This window comes from Chrysemys picta, chromosome 2, assembly GCF_011386835.1.
Source record: "Chrysemys picta bellii isolate R12L10 chromosome 2, ASM1138683v2, whole genome shotgun sequence".
NCBI classification, from domain to species: domain Eukaryota; kingdom Metazoa; phylum Chordata; order Testudines; family Emydidae; genus Chrysemys; species Chrysemys picta.
In genome coordinates, this window is record NC_088792.1 from 152,977,064 (window position 1) to 153,003,892 (window position 26,829).

At 44.6% G+C, this 26,829-nt stretch overlaps 1 protein-coding gene across 21 annotated transcripts in view; it reads left to right on the forward strand.

Moving 5' to 3' along the window:
* The first annotated feature begins 606 nt into the window (after window positions 1-606).
* The window catches only part of AAK1 (AP2 associated kinase 1), a 143,035-nt gene continuing 116,812 nt past the window's right edge, over window positions 607-26,829 (forward strand). For 15 of the 21 annotated variants that reach the window (XM_042840274.2, XM_065584424.1, XM_065584426.1 and 12 more), the window contains exons 1-2: window positions 624-1,105; window positions 1,350-1,707. In XM_042840274.2, coding sequence (XP_042696208.2) covers window positions 1,545-1,707 — 163 coding nt within the window. In that variant the 5' untranslated portion in view covers window positions 624-1,105; window positions 1,350-1,544. Of the gene's footprint in view, window positions 1,110-1,349; window positions 1,708-26,829 lie in introns of those variants that run through there. The other 6 variants (XM_065584421.1, XM_065584433.1, XM_065584440.1 and 3 more) reach the window with 3 other exon arrangements.

Consider the following 26,829-nt stretch of genomic DNA (forward strand, 5'->3'; position numbering starts at 1 on the left):
TATCATTACAGTGAAATTTGTTTTAGAAAAGCACAGTTAATGCAAACAACTAACATGGCTAAGGCCTAGCCCCGTTTTTCCCAGAAGAGCCTGTTTGTTTTGCTTAAGCAGCTGGCTGACTGTTTAAGGAGGCTGAGTATATAAACTCCTACCAAGCGAGGGTGACAGGGGGGTCAGGAAATCAGCTCCACTGGAGAACATTATTGGGTGCTCTGCTCTTCTGGACAGGATCATGATGTCCCTCTTGCGGCTTTCATAGGGTACAGAGAAACTACAACTCCCAGGCGCCCTTGCGGCAAGCCAGTGAGGGAAGGAGCGGGGGTGATTTCTTTAATAAGAACAGATTTAAAAATTTTATTAAGATGATGTTATTAATCAAACCCATCATCCTACAGCCCAGGCTCCATCACCTCAGCCACCCAGCCAAGGGGGCACCGAATAAGGTTGACAACTAAACGCATCATATCACGCTTTACGCCAACCCCTCCAGCTCCTCTCCTGGTGCATTCTGGGAATTGTAGTCCCTCTCCTTGCACAGCTGGCTTGGGCAGTCACCTGGGAGAACTACCACTCCCAGAACGCCATGCGACAGAGCAGGTCTGTTGCAGTTTAAAAAAAACACCACACTCTTTGATGTCCACTTTATTCGGCTGCTGCTTTAATTTTGGCTCTAAACCACCCTCAGCCCCCTTCCTCTCCACCAGCCTTTCGTTTTTTTTCAGCTGAAATCTATTGTGGAGGCGGGAGGGAGAATACTGCTAGGGATTAAGGGGTTAAAAAGAACAGCTTTGGGGAGAGGATGGGAAATCACCCATGCACCATCTCCCCACTCCACCCACCCTGATTGAAGCAGGGACTTCCTGTGACAGTTCATTTCCTGGTTGGATGGAGCTGGAGGAGAGGTGGGGGTTGGAGTCAGATCAGCCCTGTAATGGTCTCTGGTTATCAGCTGCTGTTTGCCTCCTTTAAGTGGCAATGTTACCTTATAACCATGTTCCATCCAGGACCAGCAGAGAGGCTGTAGCAATGGTAACACTGTGGCTAAACTGCTAGCTCCAGCCTATTTGCAGCAAAGCGCTGGGACAGCCGCCCCTTTAGCACCTAGGTAGGTAAGTAGGTGGGGGGCGGGTTACATGGATTTATTAGCTGCCCAGGAAGAGGTACATCATCCGTATATAATCAACTGCTTGCAATGCTTTTGGGGGCTGGGTGATTAATTCCATCTTGCTTGTGAGTTTATGTTTAGGGGAATGGTGAGAACATCTGACAAGGGTTTTATTTATTTTTCTGATTATTTGCCAAGGGTTTGTAATCGTTTGTCCTTCTTTGTTTTTATATGATCCTTACAGGTCTAAATCTGACCAGCTCTGCCTGGCAGGAGGGAAAAAAAGCATCTGCCCTACTTCAAACAAACAACCCCCCCCCCCCAAAAAAAATCACCACTAGGAGTGGATTATTTTTATTGGCTGGAATCAAGAAGGGGGGAAAAAATTGGACCTTGACAACATCACCTTTAATCATAATACAATTATTTCTCTGGAGAGATGAAGAAGTTTTTTGACTCTCGTCGAGAGCAGGGCGGTTCTGGCCCTGGTTCTGGTACCAGTGGAGGAAGTGGCAGTAATACAGTGGCAGGGAGTGGGTACATTGGCAGGGTGTTCCATATTGGGAGATACCAGGTGACGGTGGATGAAGTGCTGGCTGAAGGTAAGATTGCCATGTCTTTATTTTCCCTTTTGAAAGCTGTTCCATTTACTATGACTAGAGAGGCTGAGGCCTTTCTTTAATAATCCTTCCCACCCCCAAGATTTCATTGTCCTGGAGGGGTTTGGGATTGGATTGCATTTACAGCTGACAGCTTTTCTGTTTTTCAGATATGTAAATCAATTGGGGGTAGTGCTGATTCTTTTTAGAAATCTAAAAGGAGAGCATAAAAACAGCAGGGACTGGATTTTTCCCAGCTCGAAACTTGGAATGCTTTAAAAACAAAAATCATGGCACATTATAGTGGGGGAACTCTGCACCTATAAACAGTGAAAGCAATGGTCTTTCCTCTAACTTTCTTCAGTCAGATTCCTCCTTTCCTCCCTTAGTCAGGAGGATACATGGGAGTAAATTTCTCCCTATGTTTATAGTGCATATTTTACAGAGGGAGTAGGGCTAACTGCTGGTTAGGGTATGGGATTGTCTATGTATGTGGGGCTACTGCAAAGAAAACCAGTATCTAGATTACATGTTTCAGTTTTAAGTGCTTTAAAAAGGGGGGAGAATCCACCAGTAAGGGTTTGAAATCCTAAAGGTGTTTCTAAACTAGATGTAAAGTGCTTGCAATGTAGAAAGCTGGTGAGGGGTGCATATAATTTTATGTTTATCACTATAACTTTATCTGGAGCACTGCTGCTGTAACTAGGATGTTGTGTGTCCTATGCTTAGGCACTAACCGAACCTTCTGAACGTTTCTCACTAGTAACCTTACCCTCGACCTTCAGAATAATACTGCCTTCCCCTAGACCTACTCATAAGCCATCCTTTGCTCAACATCCTCTGAATTTTCAATCAGAGCAGTGTTTTGTTAATTGTATGGGGTTCTGCAAATGGATTGCCTGGAATAGGGTTAATAGGGAGAAGGAAGCTGGTGCATCAGAACTGGGTGGAGGGGGGCCTATGCCAGTTCAGAGAGCCCTAGAAGGGACATGTATTTGGTCCTGTCTCCTCCCCACCCTTTCACTGTGGTGTCTTGGAAATCTCTAATTATCTTTTCAAGTCTTGGTTGATATGTAGCTCCCTACCTGAGGGTGACTGAAAGGCTGGTTGTGGGGCAGGCACACGCCATTGACTATGAGATGTGGGAGGAGGCCAAAATGGATCAACCAGAACAACCCACAAACTGGTGGCAATGGTGATTTTGCTCTTGCTTGGTGAGGCACTGACTTTAAATATACGGTCTGTATCTGTCTTGGTCTATTTCTTTAAGGCCCTGTTTGCAGTGGGAGCCCATGAATTGGGCTAACTACCACCTGGTCCTGCTGTCATTACATACACAGCCTAAAACTTCCTCTCTGGCTTCATCCCTGTAACACAAGGGATAAATAGACTTTTTTGATGATGAGTAATCGCTGCTGGCAAGTCCTGCCTGGGATGCTGATAGCAGCCTGCAAAAAGCTTCCATGTTCCTGGGACCTCTCGTGATCAGCCCTCATAAGTTTAACTGAAATGCATATAGATACATCTGTTCTGTAGCCCACACTTAAGGGGGCTGTGATGGAGGGAGAAAGGCTTTCCCCCTTGCCATGCTATCCTGATACCCCTGTACCTCTGCAGAATAACCTATTGCTGGAGCTCCTTTGTGAATGAGTGCCTGTGTGCTGAGGGCAAGGCCCAGGATTTAAGGACTCCTGGGTTCTAAACATGGCTTAGTGGTTAGGGATGGGACTGGGACCCAGGATTTGACTCCTGGTCCTGAGTCTGCTGTCGACCTGCTTGCACAAGTAAACACTGCACAACTAAGCCTGTAAAATAGATCTGATACATGGCTTGGAGCAAAACTACAGGGATGTGAGAGGAGCGAAGTCAGTTCTTCTGTTGAATGCTGGTGCCTGGGTCCCTTCTCTCAAATGGGCCCATTGCTACAACTGATCAAAAATCCCTATGATGCTGAGAGCATCTCCTTCTTGGTGCATGTCTTAAAGGCCTTGCTATTCACCAGCCCACTTAATGGGGCATTGGGCTAGTGGCCCGTGAGATCATGCTGCTATGGGGGAATAGAGGCGATCACCCTCCCTAAACAGAGGGTACAGCTGAGGAAATCTGGGTCACTTGGGAGGCAGCGTAGATCAAACAAGCTGCAGCTTCACATTTTTCCTGCCTGCTGGCATTACGTTCAGTGTGCCACTGCAATGCTCAATCAGGGGTGTTAAGGAAGCGAGTTGCATTGGAAGTGCTAGGGATCTGGAGAGCAGCCTAGCAACCTGGGCCTTGAGCTGGTGCAATCTGGATCCATCTCGGATGGAAAGCTTGCTTGCACCCATATGATACTGGTTGCGTGTGCTCGCTTGGCAATTTTGAAAGACTGAGCCCAGAAGCCTCCTCCTTCTCTGCTAGAGGAAGAAACCCATTAGGTGGCACTTTCCAAGTGGAGGTGAACTAAGATGTTGGCTGGGGTAAGAATATAGCCTTCCCTACCCATTGCTTAACTAAGGATGTCAAGTTGGTGGGGTGGCACAAGGCATAGAAAGTGAGAAGCAAGATGGAATTTTTGCAAAAGTGACTGAAGAATTATAGTCTGAAATAATGAATGAGGGTGGGTGGGTGTGTATGTGCCTTGCAAACTCGAGGAACTAGTTTAACCAGCACTATTGGAATTCAAGTGGCAGGAGACTTCCCTCTGCCTAGTGGGCCTTTTAGTTGCCCCCTTGGGATCCTGCTGAACAAACTCCGCTGAGGATGACTTATCTCTGGCGCATAAAGGGACTCAGGAAGAGACAGTACTTTGGAATGCACCCAATGGCAGATATTTCCAAACACTATTTCTCCACCCCCCACACCCAGGGTGGATTTCTACCCTTGCCTCTGAACCACCATAAAAATGAGTGTGTTCCTCTCCGTGTACAAATTCTGTTTGGACATTTGTTTTCCTGCAACAAAAAGTCCTGATTTTTAATTTGGGAGTAAGGTAGATGGGGTGAGGAATTTGGATGATGATAGAGTACTAATACAGATATCTCTCTATTCTGTGGTTAAAGTGAATTTAAAGGATGACAGGTTTCAGAGTAGCAGCCGTGTTAGTCTGTATCTGCAAAAAGAACAGGAGTACTTGTGGCACCTTAGAGACTAACCAATTTATTAGAGCATAAGCTTTCGTGGGCTACAGCCCACTTCTTCAGATGCATATCGAATGGAACATATATTGAGCGCACACACACACACACGCCATGAACACGTGGGAATTGTCTTACCAGCTCTGAGAGGCTAATTAAGTAACTTTTGAAGTGATAATCAAGATGGCTCAGTACAGACAGTTTGATAAGAAGTGTGAGAATACTTACAAGGGGAGATAGATTCAATGTTTGTAATGGCTCAGCCATTCCCAGTCCTTATTCAATCCTGAGTTGATTGTATCTAGTTTGCATATCAATTCCAGCTCAGCAGTCTCTCCTTAGAGCCTGTTTTTTGAAGTTTTTTCTGTTGTAAGATAGCCACCCGCAGGTCTGTCATTGAATGGCCAGACAGGTTAAAGTGTTCTCCCACTGGTTTTTGAGTATTATGATTCCTGATGTCAGATTTGTGTCCATTAATTCTTTTGCGTAGAGACTGTCCGGTTTGGCCAATGTACATGGCAGAGGGGCATTGCTGGCACATGATGGCATATATCACATTGGTAGATGTGCAGGTGAACGAGCCCCTGATGGTATGGCTGATGTGATTAGGTCCTATGATGATGTCACTTGAATAGATATGTGGACAGAGTTGGCATCGGGCTTTGTTACAAGGATAGGTTCCTGGGTCAGTGTTTTTGTTCAGTGTTGTGTGGTTGCTGGTGAGTATTTGCTTTAGGTTGAGGGGTTGTCTGTAAGCGAGGACAGGTTTGTCTCCCAAGATCTGTGAGAGTGAGGGATCATCTTTCAGGATAGGTTGTAGATCTTTGATGTGCTGGAGAGGTTTTAGTTGGGGGTTGAAGGTGACAGCTAGTGGTGTTCTGTTATTTTCTTTGTTGGGCCTGTCTTGTAGGAGGTGACTTCTGGGTACTCGTCTGGCTCTGTCAATCTGTTTTTTCACTTCAGCAGCTGGGTATTGTAGTTTTAAGAATGCTTGATAGAGATCTTGTAGGTGCTTGTCTTTATCTGAGGGATTGGAGCAAATGTGGTTATATCTTAGAGCTTGGCTGTAGACAATGGATCATGTGGTGTGTCCTGGATGGAAGCTGGAGGCATGTAGGTAAGCGTAGCGGACAACTCCCACCTGTTCATGCTCGTGTGTGTGTGTGTATCTCCTCAATTTATGTTCCATTCTATATGCATCTAAAGAAGTGGGCTGTAGCCCACGCAAGCTTATGCTCTAATAAATTTGTTTAGTCTCTAAAGTGCCACAAGTACTCCTGTCTTTCCTTTTTTTTTTTTTTTTTAAAAAGGATAACTTTTTCAGTCCCTCTAGGAATAGGGTTGCCAATTTTGGTTGGACGTATTACTGAAGGTTTCATCACATGACATAATCTTTAAAGATTAATATTTAATTCATGGAGACTCCAGGGTAATCCTGGAGGGTTGGCAACCCTATCTATGAACAGCCATCTTTCTTTAATCCAATTGAGGTGTTGGGCCCAGTTTTTGAAGAGACTTTCTCCACCAAAGTTTACAGAGGGTTAGATACTCCAGAAGGCTAATGCTGTTTGTCTTTTGGAACCCTTCAAGGCCTAATTTAAAATCAGTGAGGTCAGAATGTCTCTCCTAAAGTTGATGAGCATTTTTTGCCACTGATGTTCATGAAGCTAGGATTTCTCCCTGGATGGATCACAAATGGAGGCTAATGAGTCCCACTAGTATCCTGTTATCAAAAAAAAGGACAGTAGAATCTAAGACAACTGGAGCTAGATGCAATGGGGATATGACTGTGATGGGAGAGGGTTGGGATGGTAGAAACATGTTTTAAAGGGAGTAACAGAGATTTGCAAAGAAGTTCATATGTCTGTGCTACTTGTGCCTCAGATTGCATGAGTGTCCTGCTTGTACGTAATGGCTTAAGTTATCAAGGACCATATTCTGTGCTGTTACCCCTGTGTAACCCGAGAAACTACATGGATGTAATGGAGGGCTGAATTTGGCCAAAGATGTGTATGCATATTGGCAGGTTCATGTCATCATAGCTAATCTCCCACTTATCTTGGGCTGCTTTTAGTCTAACTTTAAAGTTCAAGGCAACTTTTCTTCCCATTCTACGCACATCTGCTTTTTAAAACTTGTGTGTTCATTTACTTTGCTTTCTAAAGCTGATTTTGTAGAAACAGACCAACTCCTCCGAGTAACACAGTGTGTGGTTTTTTTTTTTGTTTTTTTTTTTTTTGGGCTCGTCACTCAAATTTTGGAGCCACTTCTGGTGAGAGCGTATGATATTAATTAGGTTTTCCTCACCAAGGTATAGATACACCTCTACCCCAATATAACGTGACCCGATATAACACGAATTCTGATATGTGGTAAAGCAGTGCTCCGGGGGGGGCGGGGCTCTGCACTCCGGTGGATCAAAGCAAGTTCGCTATAACGTGGTAAGGTGTGTGTGTGTGTGTGGGGGGGGGGGGCTTTTTATTATTTATTTATTTTGCTCCCGAGGACCGCGTTATATCGGGGTAGAGGTGTACTAATGTTCAGGGATAAGGAATATAATACCATGGAAATGTGCTGTTGTAACAATCGAGTGTAGATTTTTCAGTCTTTGTATTTTACTAGATCTTAGAGAAACAAACTCCACAAAAGGATATTTTGTTGCTCTTCTCTCTAGGGGTGTGTATGTGTGGTTTTTTTATTATTATTATTATTATTATTATTTTATTTATTTATTTATAAATAAATAACAAGCTTTGTAACTTCTCAGGCACCATTGTGCTAGTAGCGCAGATTCCCACTTATGTAGTTTAGACAACCTGTCTTGGATGAAGGTTTTTGAAGACTTGAGCAGGAATTAAAGTAAAGCCCAACTATTTCTGGTTGAAACTATTTGTTGTCTGATGTTCAGAATTAGGTGAATATGGATGTTTTTGGATTGCAAAGTGACAGGTTTCAGAGTAGCAGCCGTGTTAGTCTGTATCCGCAAAAAGAACAGGAGTACTTGTGGCACCTTAGAGACTAACAAATTTATTAGAGCATAAGGTTTCGTGGACTACAGCCCACTTCTTCGGATACATAGAATGGAGCGCGGGCGCACACACACCATGAACACGTGGGAGTTGTCTTACCAACTCTGAGAGGCCAGTTAAGTAACTTTTGAAGAGATAATCAAGATAGCTTAGTACAGACAGTTTGATAATGTAAGCAGAGTCAGGATGAGCTCTACCCTGACATCTGGTGGCGAATTATGACGAGTGTGGAAAAGAACTCCAGGGGCTGATCTTGTTTGCATAGGCACACCCACTTGCCTGGCATGAAACAACAGCAACTCAAAGTGGTTACTTTGGCTGGTGTGGGATCCCCAGTTTTCTCTTTTATTGGGGCAGGAAGAATAAAGTTTTGTTACCCTGATTCTGTGAATCAAGGCCAGTGAAACTGTTGTATGACAGAAGGACTGAGTGAGTCCTTCACCATTACCTAAGTAGCACTTGCTTGACAAGGGGCATGGGTTACAAAACGCAGTGAATGGAGAGAGGATGGGGATAGGTATTTGTACCTGATGGTATGGGCCTCTTCTGAGGGGTTGAAACACCAATTGCACTACCTCCTCTCTCCACTGTTGAATATCAGAGGTAACTTTGATTCCATTAGAAGTCTAGTTACAGACTGCTGAGCTGAATTCACTTTGGGCCAATGGTGCACTAGCACTGGGGCTCCTCTACTATGAGCTGAAATTGCTAAGAGCTGAAATCACAAAAGAGCTAAAGTTATTAAGAGCTGAGATCACAGGCTGTTAACTAGTGGGGGAGCCTGAAGCTATATTGCTAAGCGGTTGGCGGAGCAGCTAGCAGAGTGGAGCCTTGCGGGGACGGTTGGAGTGGAGCTGAGCGACTCACAGGTCGGTGAGCAGAGTGGAGCAGCTGCTAGAGCAGTTCGTGGGACGGTGGGAGCAGCTCACGGGGCAGCTGGTGGAGTGGAGCGGCTCGTGGTGAAGGCTGCAGCGGAACCCCGTTGGCCTCGGATCACGTAAGGTGCCCCTTAACACCCTGTGTGCCCCCCCCCCCCGAACTCTGGGGCTGCACTGACTAGGGACAGAGACTTTGGGGGGTTGTTGGACTTTTGGGACTTTAGTGATCCTTGGGTTGCTGGTTTCAAGAACCCAAGGGAAAGGACACAGCCCAACTTGCTGGGGTGGGTTTTTTGCTCATGGTTTGTGTTATGAATCCTGTTTGTGGTGTTTTTGCAATTTAATGCTGATGTCGTTTACCTCATTTTCTGTTACACTCAGAATGTATAATGGCTAATATGTTTGCGAGAGGGGAAGTATTGCCTCTTAGAGGCACCCAGGGGGTGGTATGTAATTGTCCCAGGTCACTGGGTGGGGGCTCGAGCCGGTTTTGCATTGCGTTATTGAAACGGAACCCCTAGATACAGAACCCGGCCCTTGTTGCTGCCAACTTAGATGGTCAGAAGGGTTACATTTTTGGGGGCTGGTCCGGGATTCCCTGGGTCAGTACCCCTCGCAAGCACCTGTTGAGTGTTCCACTGCATTGGGAAACAATTGTGTTTATATTTTGAGGAAATTACTGTTTGTATAATGGCTAATATGTCAGGTTTGTTGGGCCCCGGCCCTGCAGCCTCTAGCTCAGGGGCCGCAGCCTCAGCCAATGATTGGGCAAAAGCACTGGGGCAAATATTGGAAAAGGTTGTGTTGTCCCATGCTAGGTCAAACTCTTGTTGTGAGTTAAGGTTATTTGCTGGGGCAGAGGAGTTCGAACCCTGGTTGGAGCATACCACTGAAATGCTGCAGGAGTGGGCCGTACCTGATGCAGAAAAGCGAAGATGTCTAATAGAGACCCTTAGTGGCCCAGCATTAGATGTGATTTGCACCCTGAAGCTCATTGACCCTGGGGTCAGTGTGAAGGACTGCCTGGAGGCCCTTGATCATACCTCTGGGAGTGTAGAGGGCCCTGAAGACAGTTACTGTAAGTTCCTTAATTCCTGACAGCAAATTGGCAAGAAGATTTCAGCCTATATACAGAGGCTGGAGAGACTGCTTCAGAGAGCTGTCATGAGGGGTGCAGTGACTGCTGAACAGATGGATCGGACCAGACTGGTTCAAATTGTAAGAGGAGCTCAGTATCAGAACCCGATTCTACTCCATCTCCGGCTAAGAGAACGACGGGAACATTCCCCAAGTTATTCCCAGCTGATAAAAGAGGTCAGAGAAGAGGAAGAAAGGCAGGCTGCCAGCGAATTTTGGGAAGCCCAAACATTGGAGCCAGCCGGCACAACACCACTGCAAACGGCCAGTGTACTGATGGTGAGCACCGCAGAGGAACTTGCCCAACAAGTGCAGGTCCTGACAGAAGGGATAGCTGAACTGCAAAGCACCATTGACCAAGCTAAGACTTCGGGGAATAAGGAGCCTCTGACTGTGGCGATGGAGAACTCAGCATTTAGAGCCACCATCCCATCTGGGCAAAGGGGGAAAGGACAATTCTTCTGCTACCGATGTGGTCAGGATGGACACAGTGCTGCCAAGTGCCATAATGAAGAAAACCCCTCCTTAGTGTATGGAAAGCTGAGGATCAGTTGGGAGAGATCCAGTAGCTGCCAGAGAGTCCGGGGATGGGGACCACCCAGGCCTGCAGGATTTGAAGATTCCCCCAGAAAAGACTGTCCAGCTGAGATCCCCACAGGACTGATAGGGCCTCGAGCAGAGGTCATGGTGAAGATTGAAGGGGAGGAGTGTAAAGCCGTGCTTGATACTGGATCTCAAGTGACTATTATATTTCAGTCATTCTACCAACAAATGCTTAGGCACCTGCCTATACAGCCACTGACTGGCGTTGGTCTGTGTGGCCTCAGCATGGATGAATACCCCTACCAAGGGTATGTCATAGTGCACCTGGAATTCCCAGAGGAGGTTGCTGGGGTAAGAGAAGAGGTGGACACAGCTGCATTAATATGCCCTGACCCTAAAGGGACCTCTGATGTGTCTGTGCTGATAGGGACCAACTCCAGTCTCTTCAAGGTGCTCGCGGATTACTGCAGACGACGGGCTGGGAACCAGTACCTGAATACCCTGATGATCCATACGCTTTGTGCTGAAGCCTATAGGAAGATTGAGGGTGCTAAAAAGGAGACATCTGAGCTACCGATTGGGGCACTGAAGTACATGGGCACAACCCCCTTAGTAGTGCCTGCAAGGACAGAGCAAGAAGTGCTTGTCATGAGTACCTGGCTGAAAGGCAGTAAAGGGGCATTAGCAATGGTAGAGCAGCCAGTTGAAGGAGAGCTCCCGGAAGGAGTGCTGGTCCCCAGTGGAGTCATAACCCTACCTGCTGAAGCCCAGGAAAAGGTGACTATACTGATTGCTAATGAAACAAGTCGAGATGTTGTTGTGAAGCAAGGACAAAAGATAGCAGATCTCTTCGAGCCTGAATCAATTGTAAAACCCCAGTGTGAGACTCAAGTTCCGATAATAGACCCTGCAAAGTTTGACTTTGGAGATTCACCGTTGTCCGAGGAGTGGAAAGATCACCTGAGGAGGAAACTTTGTGAAAGATCCAAGGTGTTCTCATTGCAGGAGTGGGATGTGCAAAAGGAGTCGAGCACAACATCAGACTACATGACTCTTGACCTTTCAGGGAGAGATCTAGGAGGATTGCCCTCTCCGAGATGGAAGATGTGCGACAACATCTTCAGGAGCTGGCTGCGAATGGCATCATTACAGAGTCCCGCAGCCCATACGCCTCACCCATTGTGGTGGTCCGTAAAAAGAATGGGAAAATCCGGATGTGTATTGACTACCGCACCCTAAACTGCCGTACTGTGGTTGACCAGTACACAATGCCCCGAGTCCAAGATGCCTTAGACTGTTTGCTGGGAAGCCAGTGGTTCTCTGTGTTGGATCTTCGGAGTGGATACTACCAGATCCCTCTGGGTGAAGAAAAGGAGAAGACAGCCTTCATCTGCCCATTAGGGTTTTATCAGTTTGAACGCATGCCCCAAGGGATTTCTGGAGCACCTGCCACATTTCAACGTCTTATGGAGAAAGTTGTGGGAGACCTGAATTTACTGCAAGTGTTAGTTTATTTGGATGACCTGATTGTGTTTGGAAGAACCTTGGAGGAGCATGAAGAAAGACTTCTTAAAGTGCTTGATAGGTTAGAGGATTATGGTTTGAAGCTTTCAATTGACAAATGCCAGTTCTGCAGGACCTCAGTGAAGTATGTGGGTCACATCGTGTCCCGAGAGGGTGTGAGTACTGATCCCGATAAAATAGAAGCCCTCACTACATGGCCCTTGTTGCTGCCAACTTAGATGGGCAGAAGGGTTACAATAAGAAGTGTGAGACAGATTCAATGTTTGTAATGGCTCAGCCATTCCCAGTCCTTATTCAATCCTGAGTTGATTGTATCTAGTTTGCATATCAATTCCAGCTCAGCACTCTCTCCTTAGAGCCTGTTTTTGAAGTTTTTCTGTTGTAAGATAGCCACCCGCAGGTCTGTCATTCAATGGCCAGACAGGTTAAAGTGTTCTCCCACTGGTTTTTGAGTATTATGATTCCTGATGTCAGATTTGTGTCCATTAATTTGTTTGCGTAGAGACTGTCCGGTTTGGCCAATGTACATGGCAGAGGGGCATTGCTGGCACATGATGGCATGTATCACATTGGTAGATGTGCAGGTGAACGAGCCCCTGATGGTATGGCTGATGTGATTAGGTCCTATGATGATGTCACTTGAATAGATATGTGGACAGAGTTGGCATCGGGCTTTGTTACAAGGATAGGTTCCTGGGTCAGTGTTTTTGTTCAGTGATGTGTGGTTGCTGGTGAGTATTTGCTTTAGGTTGGGGGGTTGTCTGTAAGCGAGGACAGGTCTGTCTCCCAAGATCTGTGAGAGTAAGGGATCATCTTTCAGGATAGGTTGTAGATCTCTGATGCGCTGGAGAGGTTTTAGTTGGGGGCTGAAGGTGACAGCTAGTGGTGTTCTGTTATTTTCTTTGTTGGGCCTGTCTTGTAGGAGGTGACTTCTGGGTACTCGTCTGGCTCTGTCAGTCTGTTTTTTCACTTCAGCAGGTGGGTATTGTAGTTTTAAGAATGCTTGATAAAGATCTTGTAGGTGCTTGTCTCTATATCTGAGGGATTGGAGCAAATGCAGTTATATCTTAGAGCTTGGCTGTAGACCATGGATCGTGTGGTGTGTCCTGGATGGAAGCTGGAGGCATGTAGGTAAGTGTAGCGGTCAGTAGGTTTCTGGTATAGGGTGGCATTTATGTGACCATCGCTTATTAGCACAGTAGTGTCCAGGAAATGGACCGCTTGTGTGGATTGATCTAGGCTGAGGTTGATGGTGGGATGGAAATTGTTGAAATCATGGTGGAATTCCTCAAGGGCTTCTTTTCCATGGGTCCAGATGATGAAGATGTCATCAATGTAGCGCAAGTAGAGTAGGGGCGTTAGGGGCCGAGAGCTAAGAAAGCGTTGTTCTAAGTCAGCCATAAAGATGTTGGCATACTGTGGGGCCATGCGGGTACCCATAGCAGTGCCGCTGACTTGAAGATATATATTGTCCCCAAATGTGAAATAGTTGTGGGTGAGGACAAAGTCACAAAGTTCAACCATCAGGTTAGCTGTGACATTATCGGGGATACTGTTCCTGATAGCTTGTAGTCCATCTTTGTGTGGAATATTGGTGTAGAGGGCTTCTACGTCCATAGTGGCCAGGATGGTGTTTTCTGGAAGATCACCGATGGGTTGTAGTTTCCTCAGTAAGTCAGTGGTGTCTCGAAGATAGCTGGGAGTGTAGGGTCTGAGGAGAGAGAGTCCACATAACCAGACAAGCCTGATGTTAGGGTGCCAATGCCTGTGATGATGGGGCGTCCAGGATTTCCAGATTTATGGATCTTGGGTAGCAAATAGAATACCCCTGGTCGGGGTTCTAGGCATGTGTCTGTACAGATTTGTTCCTGTGCTTTGTCAGGGAGGTTTTTTTAGCAGACTGTGTAGTTTCTTTAGGTAATCCTCAGTGGGATCAGAGGATAATGGCCTGTAGAATGTGGTGTTAGAGAGCTGTCTTGCAGCCTCTTGGTCATATTCCAATTTATTCATGGTGACGACAGCACCTCCTTTGTCAGCCTTTTGGATTATGTCAGGGTTGTTTCTGAGGCTGTAGATGGCGTTGTGTTCAGCATGGTTGAGGTTATGGGGCAAGTGATGTTGCTTTTGCACAATTTCAGCCTTTGCACGTTGACGGAAGCAATCTATGTAGAAATCCAGTCTGTTTCGACCGTCCGGAGGAGTCCACGCAGAATCCTTTTTTGTAGTGCTGGTAGGGGGGATTCTGTGGGGAGGTATGTTGGAAATATTCTTTGAGTCGGAGACGTCGAAAGTAGGATTCTAGGTCACCGCAGAACTGAATCATGTTTGTGGGTCTGGAGGGACAAAAGGAGAGGCCCCAAGATAGGACAGACTCTTCTGCTGGGCTAAGAGTATAGTTGGAAAGATTAACAATATTGCTGGGTGGGTTAAGGGAACTACTGTTGTGGCTCCTTGTGGCATGTAGCAGTTTAGATAGTTTAGTGTCCTTTTGTTTGTAATGACTCAGCCATTCCCAGTCTTTATTCAAACCTAAAATGATTGTGTCTAATTTGCATATCAATTCGAGTTCAGCAGTTTCTCGTTGGAGTCGGTTTTTGAAGCTTTTCTGTTGTAAGATAGCCACCTGCAGGTCTGTCATTGAATGACCAGACAGGTTAAAGGGTTCTCCCACTGGTTTTTTGAGTATTATGATTCCTGATGTCAGATGGGTGTCCATTAATTCTTCTGCGTATAGACTGTCTCGCGCGCACACACCCCCTCCCTTCAGGGAAGACCCCTTCCATGGGCAAGATGGCACCGCATCCCAGCCCATTCCATTCTTTGCTTCTACAGCTTACAAGGGTGCCAGTTACTCCACTCCTTGGGGAGAGAGAGGACTCCAGTGTGGACACCTGGACCGGATTGAAAACACAAAACTCGCATGCCATAGACCTGCCAACAGAACCGCTCTAGGACGCAGCAGAGCTGGGCTGGGTTTGACGTGACAACCTAGAAATGAAAGGCTGCGTATCCCATTGCTGAGCTGTGACTGTCTCAAGTTCCCCTTTTAACCTGAGTAGGACAGACAGTCCTCCTAATGTTGATATCCTTCCCATAAAACCGAAGTGGGTGGGGACAGTCTTACCGGGAAGGCTGGCTGGAGTTGAAATCTGGCTTTGCATGTATGCAGTGCTTCCACATTCCAGACATGCCATTGTATTCATCACTGGCTAGTGAGAGGTTCCAAACTGCTCAGGTGTACTACACTAGCATCAGGGCTGGAAAGTGGGTCTACGTTAAGTGGGGGTTTCCAGTCCCCTATAACTCTGGCTCAACTGTACAACATGGGGGCCTGACCCAGAGCCCACTGAAGTCCGTGGGAAGACTTTAAACCAGGTCCAGCATGGGCTTCGAGCATGGTGCAGATTTTCTTCACTTAATGTAATCTGAAAGTGGAACCTCCATCTGACAAGCCCCTTTCCAGCTCTTGAACAGAATTGCTAATTGGAGGTGGTAAACATGGCTTAGCAGGCAGACTGCGAATCGGCAATCCAAGGTTCTCTTTCCAGCTGCTGATTCGCTGCAATGCTTTGGGGGCATCGGCTAACCATTTGGCCTCGTTTTGCAGATGGATAGATGAGGTCTGACCATGCTTGCCTGCCCATATGGGTGTTGTGAGGCATAATTAATATTTGTAATGAGCTTGGATATCTTTGACGAAAGAGGTTATATAAGCACAAGTACTGATTTGAACTAAGCCTTGGCTAATAATGGAAGGTAACCAAATAAATAACTTGACCAGTGTAGCATGACCTCATTGCTGGGTGGGGACAGATCTTTCGGATATGTGTAAGAAACCTATTTATCTTTTGAGTCTGGGATTGGCTACGGCACTTGTTTGGGGGTGGTGAAGGGAAGAATAATACGGCACTAGAACAGCTAATGAGGTGGTAGGTTTCTTGCTTATGATACTGGCGGGGAAGCATTGGCAAGATCAAAGGGGAAACCTGTTCCACGGGTGACTGGCACATCTCTGGGGTTCTCAGACTTCCTCCTTACAGTCTGCCCTCTCCTGTGGCAGGCACAGTAGTTATCTCTAGATGAAGTATTAAACAGATTAGTAGCTGTTTTCAATTTACAGCTGGAAACCAGGAGCAGGCCTACACAGCTCTCCGTTGACCTAGGGACCCTATATGCGGTCCTATCACTATAATATCTGAGCACTGCACGAATATTATTAAAGTCACCCTCCCTACACGCCTGTGAGGTGGGGGAGTATTATCTACAGACACGCAGATGAAGCGACTTCCCTAACGTTGCATAGGAAGTCAATGGTCAAATCAGGAATCGAAGCTGGGTGTCTCCAGTCCTAGTCCAGGGCCTTCTCCACAAGACCATCCTAGCTCTCCTGTTACGTTCTGTGGACTATAACGTGGAAGTCACTGGAATATCTTGCAGGAGCAGAGCCTCCTGCTGACCTTGGGCCAAAACCCAGTACTGTTACAGTAAGGAGGGTTAAAACTTCTCTGGAATAATATGCTCTTCAGTAGCTGACTTCCATCAAATCATTTTGAAAAACAAATTAAATACCGGTGATAAGAATGAGCACATAGGTGAAAAGCAGCAGCTGAGAGCTCCTCATTCTTTGTACTCCCATCTACATGGGCTTTAGTGCTTGAATCTGGTCTTATGCTGAGGAAAGGTGGCTGGCGAGATGGAGTCTCCTATCTTGGGTTGGGTTTTTTTTTTTTTTTTTTAAAGTATGTTGGTCTATATAAGCAAGAGGTTATAATTTCTAATTTGGATGGAGAACTTGCTGGTCATACCACCTGTTTTGATGCAGGTAGCCCTGGAATAGAGCACTAACGCCAAAGTAATTAGGATTGCTGTTCAGAGGGACATGATTCATATAAGGCCAGGCGGGACCATTGTGATCGTCTAGGTTGATGTCCCACGTAATTTCTGTAGCCAAGAGACTAATGGCCCCAGTTCTTTAAGTTATACTGGCCAAAACCCACGCTACAGGAGCAAGAAGAGTGACCCAATGGTGCGGGCCAAATAGAAGACTGTCATGCTGGAACTTTTGAAATGTTAGTATGATACTCCCCAGGAGTACCCAGGGCTCTGAGGAACCTCTCAGCTACTTGCCCTTTGCGTAAAGCAGCCTTGTTTGTGTCTGCTGTAGTTCAGCTCTCTGAAACCAGCATCTGGCCACTCAAACAGGGCCTCCCAGGTCTCACGCTCTCAGTTCAGGCTAGTTATAGGCACATAACAGCCCCCGAGTTCCTTGAATGTTCCCTCTGTAGTATCCAGCCCCTGTAACTGGCAGAAATTACCAGCTAAGCTGCCCCTGAAGGAGCAGTGTATACACAGTTTGACTGGTACAACTCAGGATCAGGTCCTTTATACCACAATAACACTGGCATAGTTATAGTGAAACAATCATAAATTTAACAAAGATTGAGAGTGAGGAAGGATAAGAACAATAGGTTACATATAAAACAAAAGGAATCGTACACATTTTATTGTCTAACCTTAACTTGAACAGGTTAAGCCCTTGTCTAATGAAAATCTATCTTTATCCAAATGTCCTCGACAATGCTTTCAATTGAACCCTTGTTGAGTTCCCATTTTCATGCGTGTAATCACACTGCTGGATTACTCCCTAGGTGCAGGATAAAATGGTGTCCTTTTTGCCTGCTACTTATCTCCCCAAAGGTCATTGGTGGTTGTGTGTTTGTTTGCACCCTAGAGGCAGGATGACACCTGAGACAGTCTTCAGTGTCTTCCCATCCCTTTCTTTACTCCATGTGCAGATTTGGCTACTATTGTGTTGCTTTATAATGCTTAAGTTGTGTATCTCTCTGTCAAATGAAAATTATCTCCTGTCTGGAAGAAACCAGTTTGTCAGCTCTGCTTGGGACATTGGTTTTAAAACATGTTTAGTACGTAGACACAATTTCTTAAATCTCATCCGTACATCCATCATGCAATTATGAGGATCAGTGTAATCCTGGCTTTCATTTAAGATCTTGCATGACATTCTTTATAGATAACTACTATGACAGCAATGTGTTGGGTGTAGTGAGTTTGTCAGGCCTGTTAGGAGTTGCTGACATGGAGCAGTGATCCCTTTGCCGGGTGGCACCAATGGGCCTCTGTCACATTTAGGAATCACTTTAACTTCCATCATAAGAATGACACTCATAACACGGACATCCCCTTCTACTCAGTTATCTCTACCAATCCAGAAAAAAAACCCAAACCCTATCCCAAGCAGAATTTTGACCCCATAAAGTGCCAGAGACTTCATGAACTCTACCAGGGACTTCACTATTTTACATGGAAGGCACTCTGAAACTATGGTGATGACTGGTAGCATAAAATGCTAAGACCTAGAGAAATCAGTAGATTTAGCTATCTACCTCTTCCTGGGAAAACATGTTCCAAAAGAGACTCCATGAACAAGACCCTTAATGTTTGCATACTTCTGTCCTGATGTCAGCAATACACCTATAAGCCTGTTTCTGTATGCTTTTAGCACTTGTTCGTGTATTTTACCACCTGAATTCCTGCCTTAGACTCTGGATATAATTCTCTGCAGGAGCATGGATATGTTCCTTCACCACTCTGCCTCCAACTGCCAGTGGTAAAATGGGGATAACTTATACTTCCCTTCCCAGGCATAACTTGAGGATGTGTTACTGACAGCTTTTAAGAGGGCTTTCTGCTTTCAAAGCACCTTAAGATACTATTTCCAAAAGGTAATCACTGCCACAATAGAATAAAATGCATCTGTAGGAAATCTTGCCTAGTCACTAAATATACTTTGTGGCTGCTGCTGACTCATGAGTTGTGATTTTAAGATTGCGGTCTTAATAACTCTGTTGTAACCTTGTGATGTAGGTAGCAATTGCATGAAGAACCTTTTGGCTGGTTCCATATGAGATGTAGGGAACTCTGTTCAAAATTCAACTTTCAGAGTTCTGCAAATTGCTCATGAAACTGTTATGAGTGATCTGTAAAAATCTGTCTGCATTTATCTATGTATCACGAGTGTTTCTGAAATACCCAGCAGTACTATGTTAGGTACAAATGAGTCGAGGCACATGCTTGCCTTTCTTCTTGGGAACGGTTTACGGAGACACCTCGATAGGCGTGGGTAGAGGCAGGCAGAAAGTAGGTAGGATGACTTAATGATTAAGGTACTAGCTTGGGACATCCAGGTCCAGTTTCCCCCTCCATGTAGACTCTCAGCCCCTGGTGACTTGCACAAGATCACACTATCATTTTAAATGTATTTAGGTGCCTAAAGATGATTCATGAGATTTCAACAGCACATAAGTGCCTAAATTCCACAGAAGACAATAAGAGTTAGGCACCTAGTGGGATTTTCAAGAGTACCTATGTGACAATGCGGTTCTGGCGGAACCCAACTGAGAGTGCCAACTCAGGACAAATTGCTCAAATAGGGCAGTTACAGCCCAAGGCTGGGGTTTTTTCCACCTCTAAGGCAAACCAAACCAGCCAGACTAAGAGGACTTCAGTCTCACCCCACGGGCTAACTGCAAGTCTCACAAGCAATCTCCTTAGATACTCCAGTTTCCCAGTATTACCACCAGTACCACTCGTTATGGGGACAAATGGTTATGAAAACCAATACCCCAGTAAAAGAAAAAGGTTCTCCTGATCCCAAAGGACCAAGCCCCAGACCCAGGTCAATATACAAATCAGATCTTACCCACAAATCACGCTGTTGCCAATCCTTTAGAATCTAAAATCTAAAGGTTTATTCATAAAAGGAAAAAGATAGAGATGAGAGTTAGAATTGGTTAAATGGAATCAATTACATACAGTAATGGCAAAGTTCTTGGTTCAGGCTTGCAGCAGCGATGGAATAAACTGCAGGTTCAAATCAAGTCTCTGGAATACATCCCCCGCTGGGATGGGTCCTCAGTCCTTTGTTCAAAGCTTCAGCTTGTAGCAAAGTTCCTCCAGAGGTAAGAAGCAGGATTGAAGACAAGATGGAGATCAGGCATCAGCCTTATATAGTCTTTTCCAGGTGTAAGAACACCTCTTTGTTCTTAAATTACAGCAACATGGAGTCTGGAGTCACATGGGCCAGTCCCTGCATACTTTGCTGAGGTACAAGGCGTATCTGCCTTTTCTCAATGGGTCCATTGTATAGCTGATGGTCCTTAATGGGCCATCAAGCAGGCTAGGCAGAGCTAATCTCAGCTTGTCTGGGATGTCACCCAGAAGCATAGCATAAGTTTGCCATACAGACAGTATAGAGCCAATATTCATAACTTCGACTACAAAACTGATACACACATATAGACAGCATAATCATAACCAGTAAACCATAACCTTGTCCTAGACACCCCATTTGACCCCCTTTATACAAGATTTGGGTGCCACTACAGGACTTTGGTTGCAACAATGATCTATATGGTCCCAGTTTATGTCAATAACGTCACAACCTATCTGCACCTTTAGTAGGGAAGTACATGGTAAAAAACCAGCCATGTCCCCAAGAGCTATGATCTAATCCCAAGGTTCTCACACTGGGAGGGTGTGGAATGTATTCTGGAGGGGCATGAGAAGCTGGGGGGTGGGGAGGGGGAACTTGTATGCAGTAATGAATAACTAGCAAAGCTGATTCCTCCAACATATTAGCTCCTCAGATGGCGCTGTGCATTTTGATGGATTTCTGGTCCACAAAGTTGTTGACATCTGTACGTGAATCTGTTTGCTACGCCACTGTGTGCATGTTTAATAGTGAGCATTGACCACAATCGCAGTTTGGCTTTTGCTCTTATTACAATGGGTTGTTAGCTCTGTTTGAATTACTCTCTTAAAAATCTCCATTGATGATGAAGATTCCCCAACCTCCCCCAGGCAATTTTATTCTAGTGCTTAACTTCCTAACTGTCAGGGTGGTTTTTCCTAATGTCCAACCTAAACCTTGCTGCAATTTAAAGTCCATTGCTTCTTGTCCTATCCTTAGATTAAGGACAATAATTTTTCTCCCTCTTCCTCCTTGTAACAACCTTTTTATGTACTTAAACTGTTACCATGTCCACCCTCAGTCGTCTCTTCTCCAGACTAAACAAACCCAATTTTTTTCCATCTTCCCTCATAGGGCATGTTTTCTAGGCTGTTAATCATTTTTGTTGCTCTTCTCTGGATTCTCTCCAATTTGTCCACATCTTTCCTGAAATGTGGCACCCAGAACTGATTCCCGTGGGACCTGGCCCATTCTGGGTGAAGATGGTTTCCTGCAGCTTCTCCAACTCTGCTGCTTCACCTTGTTCTATTCATGAAGCAGCTTAAAAAAAGACCCAAGAAATTGGGAGTGGCTGCCACACTTTTTCCTCCATAGGACCTGCTTCTTGGAGCAGGTTCTCTGGGGCACTGTATTGTGGGAGCATCAGCTGGATTGGTGTAGACAGAATGCTCCCCCGGGTGGCCACAAGCAGTCAGCATAGACTGCACCAGGTGTGAGCTGAAGACCACCTAGGAGTCGCAAAGGATGCTTGCAAAAGGCATGGCCCAGCTGTACAATGTTGAAAACGCATTGTAGGATAAAGACATTCCAGCCAATGTTGTCTGATGGGGTACAAGTGCCTGATGTAGAGACATCTGACGCACTGTAAAATGGGCATAACCAATACTTGCCTTCCTCAAGGGTGGCTTGTGAAGCATAACTGATGCCTGGTAAGCACTCTGAGATCTCTGGAAGGTGGTATTCCAAGGGCTTTGCCTACTAGGCTTTCAGAATCCCTCTCTGGCTACAGATGGGCTGTGAAACCTTGTTCCATAGGAGCACCAAATGTTTGTATGCCCAACCCAGGCAGAAGAGAGAGGTGGCTCAGTCTTGGGTACAACACTGAACAAGCAAGGAGCAGTCCTTGGGCATGATCAGAGTTGGCAAGGTCTAATCAGTTGCCAATCATTTATTGGGTGCATTTTAAGGTTTTCTTCTGACTGTGAACAATGTATACCGGGTAGTATTCAGATGAGAGATTTTGGTTGGCTTGGTTGGGAAGAGCAGCTGCCAGAAGAGTGATTGGGTCACTTGGACACTGGATTAGCTTCAGGTGGTGGGGATACCTGGGTGTAGCACAGTAGCTGCTGGCAGGGAAGAAATTTTGGATCCCTCCTTGTGGCTTCTAATCCTTTCCCCTTTGGTTTCAATATTTTTTTTTCCATCCAAGCCAATACCCAGTTGTTGTTTATGATTTATTTTATCGTGGCATCTAAAAGCCCCAGCACAATGTTATTGCTCCATTGTGCTAGGCACTGTATAAACACATTGTAAGACTGTTCCTACCCCCCAAGAGTTTGCAGTCTAAATAGACAACAGAGAAAGGAAGGATTATTCTTTCTCTTTTACAGAAGAGGAACGGAGACCTAGAGATGAAGTGACTTGCCTAAGTCACACAGGTAGTCTGATAGTGCTGGGAGATGACCCCAGACCTACAAAGTCATGGTCCAGTGCTTTAACAGCAACACCATCTTTCCCTGTTCCCATAGAGACATAAGCATTTAACTTCAATAGCAAAGAGCACCTTAACACTCCCTCTTTATTGGAGTCTGTTTCAGAAATCTGCTTCCCTAAACACAAAGCGCTATAATCTGGTCTCTGCATGTCCTGGGGATCTGTGCGTTGGTTTCATACTTGCAGAGCGCATACTGCTTATTGTTGGAACCTATGGGCTTTGTGATTTGTTGTTGTGGGGTTTTTTTTTTTTTTTTGGTTCAGCTAAAAGTTACTCTAAGATTTTAAGTAATCAAACTCTATGGGTTTTAAGGTTTGGTGTAGCTAGGCTGTGTAAAGATTCAGTGATGGATTGTACTGAAGCATCTATATAAAAGATGTATTTAGGGTATGGTGACTTAACCGAACCATCTAATAACTTGGGTGGGTGTGGTGTATTTTTTTTTTAATGTTCCGTTGCATTCTACAGACACTGTCTAATGGCTTCCTCACTCCAAGAGGAAACTGAGGCACAGAGAAGGTAGCTGACTTGCCAAAGATTGGTAAAACCAGGAATAGGCTGCAGGCGTTTTGGCTCCCGCTCCCACTTCCCTCCTTGAACCTCTAGTCCATACTACCTGTCCATTGTTCTCCTAACACATTCTGTCATGATTGGGTGACATTGAGAACAAGCATTATAAATGTCCAAGTCCTTTCTAGATAGTGTTTAGGGGTGGGGATGTTATTCCAGAAGGACTTGGAGTAGGGATGTAGGGGGGTTATTGGTACCTGATAAGGGACAATGTCAATCTCTTTATATGTTGACTGGAGTTAAGTTCCAGCAAACCATCTTAAAGCAAACTATTCATACTCCACAAACCTTGTTAAGAAGCATGCTGCACAGACACCTTTCAGCACAGCTAACACCTGAAGAGTCATGCCCCAAACCTAGACCTCTTTGTGCAATCATAATACACTGGGGTGTGTAACCATCACCCTGGACCTCTTTGTGCAATAGTAATACAGTAGAGTTGCATGTGATGAGCAAAATCTGCTCTTGACTATCTAACGGTTGGTTTGAATTCCCTGATAGTTTCAGACTGTGACAGTAGAATCCTCTCCCAGTGCCTTGCAATGTAGTCGGGAACTGAAAAGGTCATTGTTGGCTTCAGGGGTCAATTTACATATCTTCTCTCCATAGGAATGTTATGCAGTCCTTAACTGAGTGTGGTGTTTTTTTTTTTTCTTACTCATTGAGGTGACAGATTAGCTTGTTTCTTATTCTGCAGCTTAGACACACATGCAATTCTACAAAACACAATCTACTTTACAATTATACGCTAGACAGCCAATTTGCCTGGTACTGGAGTTAGGCTTAAGCTATTGTAAAGAATAAAATTATCAGATACGCAGATAAGTTGGGGAAGAATCAATACAGCTTTTGTAAAAGGAAATCATGCCTCGCCAACCTATTGGAATTCTTTGAGGAAGCCAACAAGCATGTGGACAAAGGTGACCTGGTCAATATAGTGTACTTGGACTTTCAGAAAGCCTTTGACAAGGTCCCTCACCAAAGGCTGTTGAGCAAACTAAGCAGTGATGGGAACGCAAGGGAAGGTCCTCTCATGAATCAGTATCTGGTTAAAAGATAGGAAACGCAGGGTCAGCATAAATGGCCAGCTTTCACGTGGGGAGGTAAATAGAGCTCTGCACAGATCCAAAAATGTGGATCTGCATCTGAGCCACGATCCATAAAGATGGTAAACAATGTATCCGCGGATGCAGACATGCAGACATCTGCGGATTTGCAGGACTCTAGAGGTAAATAGTGGGGGTCCCCCAAGGATCTGTACTGGGCCAGTGCTATTCAACATATTCATAAATGATCTGGGAAAGTGGGTAAACAGTGAGGTGACAAAGTTTGAAGACAATAGAAGATTACTCAAGATAGTAAAGTCCAAAGCTGTCCGCAAAGAGTTACAAAAGTATCCCCATACACTGGGCAACAAAGTGACAGATATTCAATGTTGATAAATGAAAAGTAATGCACATTGGAAAACCTAATCCCAACTATACATACATAAGAATGGGTCTAAATTAGCTGTTACCACTTAAGAAAGAGATCTTGGTGGATAGTTCTCTGAAAACATCCACTCCCTATGTATCGACAGTTTAATAATAAAAAAGGCAATTTTTTAAACAGAACGTTAGGAATGGTTACGAAAGGGATCGATAATAAAATAGAAAATATCATAATTCCTCTATAAAATTCCTGGTACTCATCTTAAATACTGTGTTCAGTTCTGGTAACCTCCTCTCAAAAAAAGATGTCTTAGAATTGGAAAAGGTGCAAAGAAGGGCAACGAAAATGATTAGGGGTATGGAACACCTTCCACATGACGGAGAGTAAAGACTGGGGCTGTTCCCTTAGTTGTCTCTTCTAAGTTGGAGATATGATAGAGGTCTATAAAATCACAAATGGTGTAGAGCAAGTGAAGAGGGACATGTTAATTACCCCTTCTTACTTAGACTTAGTCCATCTTGTGCTTTGCTGCACATTGGGCTACCCACTTTTGCCATCCTTGCCTGTCAACTGCCCTTCTCTCCAAATCTTCCCATTTCATGTTGAGGATTTCTGGCTTCCATTCAAGGGTGGTATTTGGTAAGCTTTCTTTTTCCATTCTTGGCACATGTCCCAGCCACTGATGTCGTCTTTTACAGATTATTTGTGAGAGGCTGCATTGTCCAGTCATTTTTCTGACTTCTTCATTCGTCTTCCTATCTCTCTATGTTCCCAATATTCTTCTCAGACATTTGTGATTAAATGCATCCAGCTTTTGCATATCTTTCTTGGTAAGTGGCCATGTCTCACTGCTATACGTTGCAATGGTGACAACAATTGCAACAGTTTTGTCTTGCGGGAGATGTTTTTGAGTCTTCCAAATGCAGTGTTTTCCTTCCTGATTCTTCTTCTTCTTCTTCTTCTTCTTTCCTCAGAACTAGTACCATCTTGGCTGATGGTACTTTGAAGATAGGTAAAATTGTCCACCTTCTCCAGTTTCTCTTCAATTTTGATTTCTGTCCCTGTAGTTCCCATTAACATGACTTTACACTTCTTTGTAAAGCCTTTATCTCAAGCCTATCTTCTCCATTACTACTTTTACTTGGTTTGTGCATTTTTGTAGTCCATTGGCATCTTCATTGATAAGAGTGATGTTATCAGCAAAGTCTAGACCAAATAGCCTTGAATTGTTCCATTTTAGGCCATATGTATCACTGTTGTATTGTTTTAATCCATAGTCCATGATTAGCATAAACAAAAAAAAAAGGGACATGACGCACCTTTGCCTTATACCTGTTGTGATGCTGAATGGCTTACTCAATTCATTTTCCATTTAAATGCAGCATTTTGACATTCAGTTGGCGTAGAATGCCTTCATAATGTTAACTTTTATTGGAATTCCATATTGTTCCACAATTTACCACATTGTTTCTCTGTTTACTCTATCGAATGCCTTCTGAAAGTCCACAAAATTGATTGCAAATCTGCCTTGGAATTCAATTGTGTTCTGAATAAATCCATCTGAGGGTGAAAATAGCATCTGTGCATGATCTCCCTTGTATACATCCAGTTTTTTGTTCACCTAGGATGGTATCCATCTTTCCTTTCATTCTGTTCAGGAGGACTGCTGCTAAGACTCTTTTTCTGTGACAGATAGAAGTGTTACTCCCCTCCAATTTGAACAATTGTTTAGATCACCTTTCTTTGGTAACTTGATTATGATGCCGAGGGTCAATTTCTCTCTTCCACCCCCCCCCCCCGGCACTTTCTCCCCTGTCCATATTTTGTTGCACAGTGAATAGCTGACTGATTCCACGTCTTCGCCTCCATAGTTAAGCATCTCAGGATGAATGCTGTCCAAACCAGGTGACTTGTTGTTTTTCAGCTTCTGCAAGGATTTTTACTCTTCGATATTTTTATTTATTTACCTCCGATAAACCACTAGACCTAGATATAGATGTATCATTGTTAAATTCCAGTCTTGTGTGTGTTTCTGGTTGGTTTAGCACTTCTTTGAAGTGTTCCACCCATCTATTTTTTTTGTTCCTCCTGTGTTTTCAAAATTTCTCCTTGTTTCCCTTCCACTGGGACACGTCTGAATTTTGATCCATATCCTGTTTCAGGATCATGTAGACTGTTCTTGTATCATTTCTTTCCCCTGCTTCAGCTTCACTAGCCTTACTTTCTATCCAATTTTGCTTCTCTTTTTTGCATTGTTTCTTGTAGATTTGGTTTATTCAGTCGCATGTTGCAGTACTAGAGCCTTTTTTTTTTTCTTTTTTCTTTTTGGTCTATAACTTTCCATTACCCCTTTACATGACACAAACCAGGAGTCACCTGATTAAATTAATAGGCAGCAGGTTGAAAACAAAAGGAA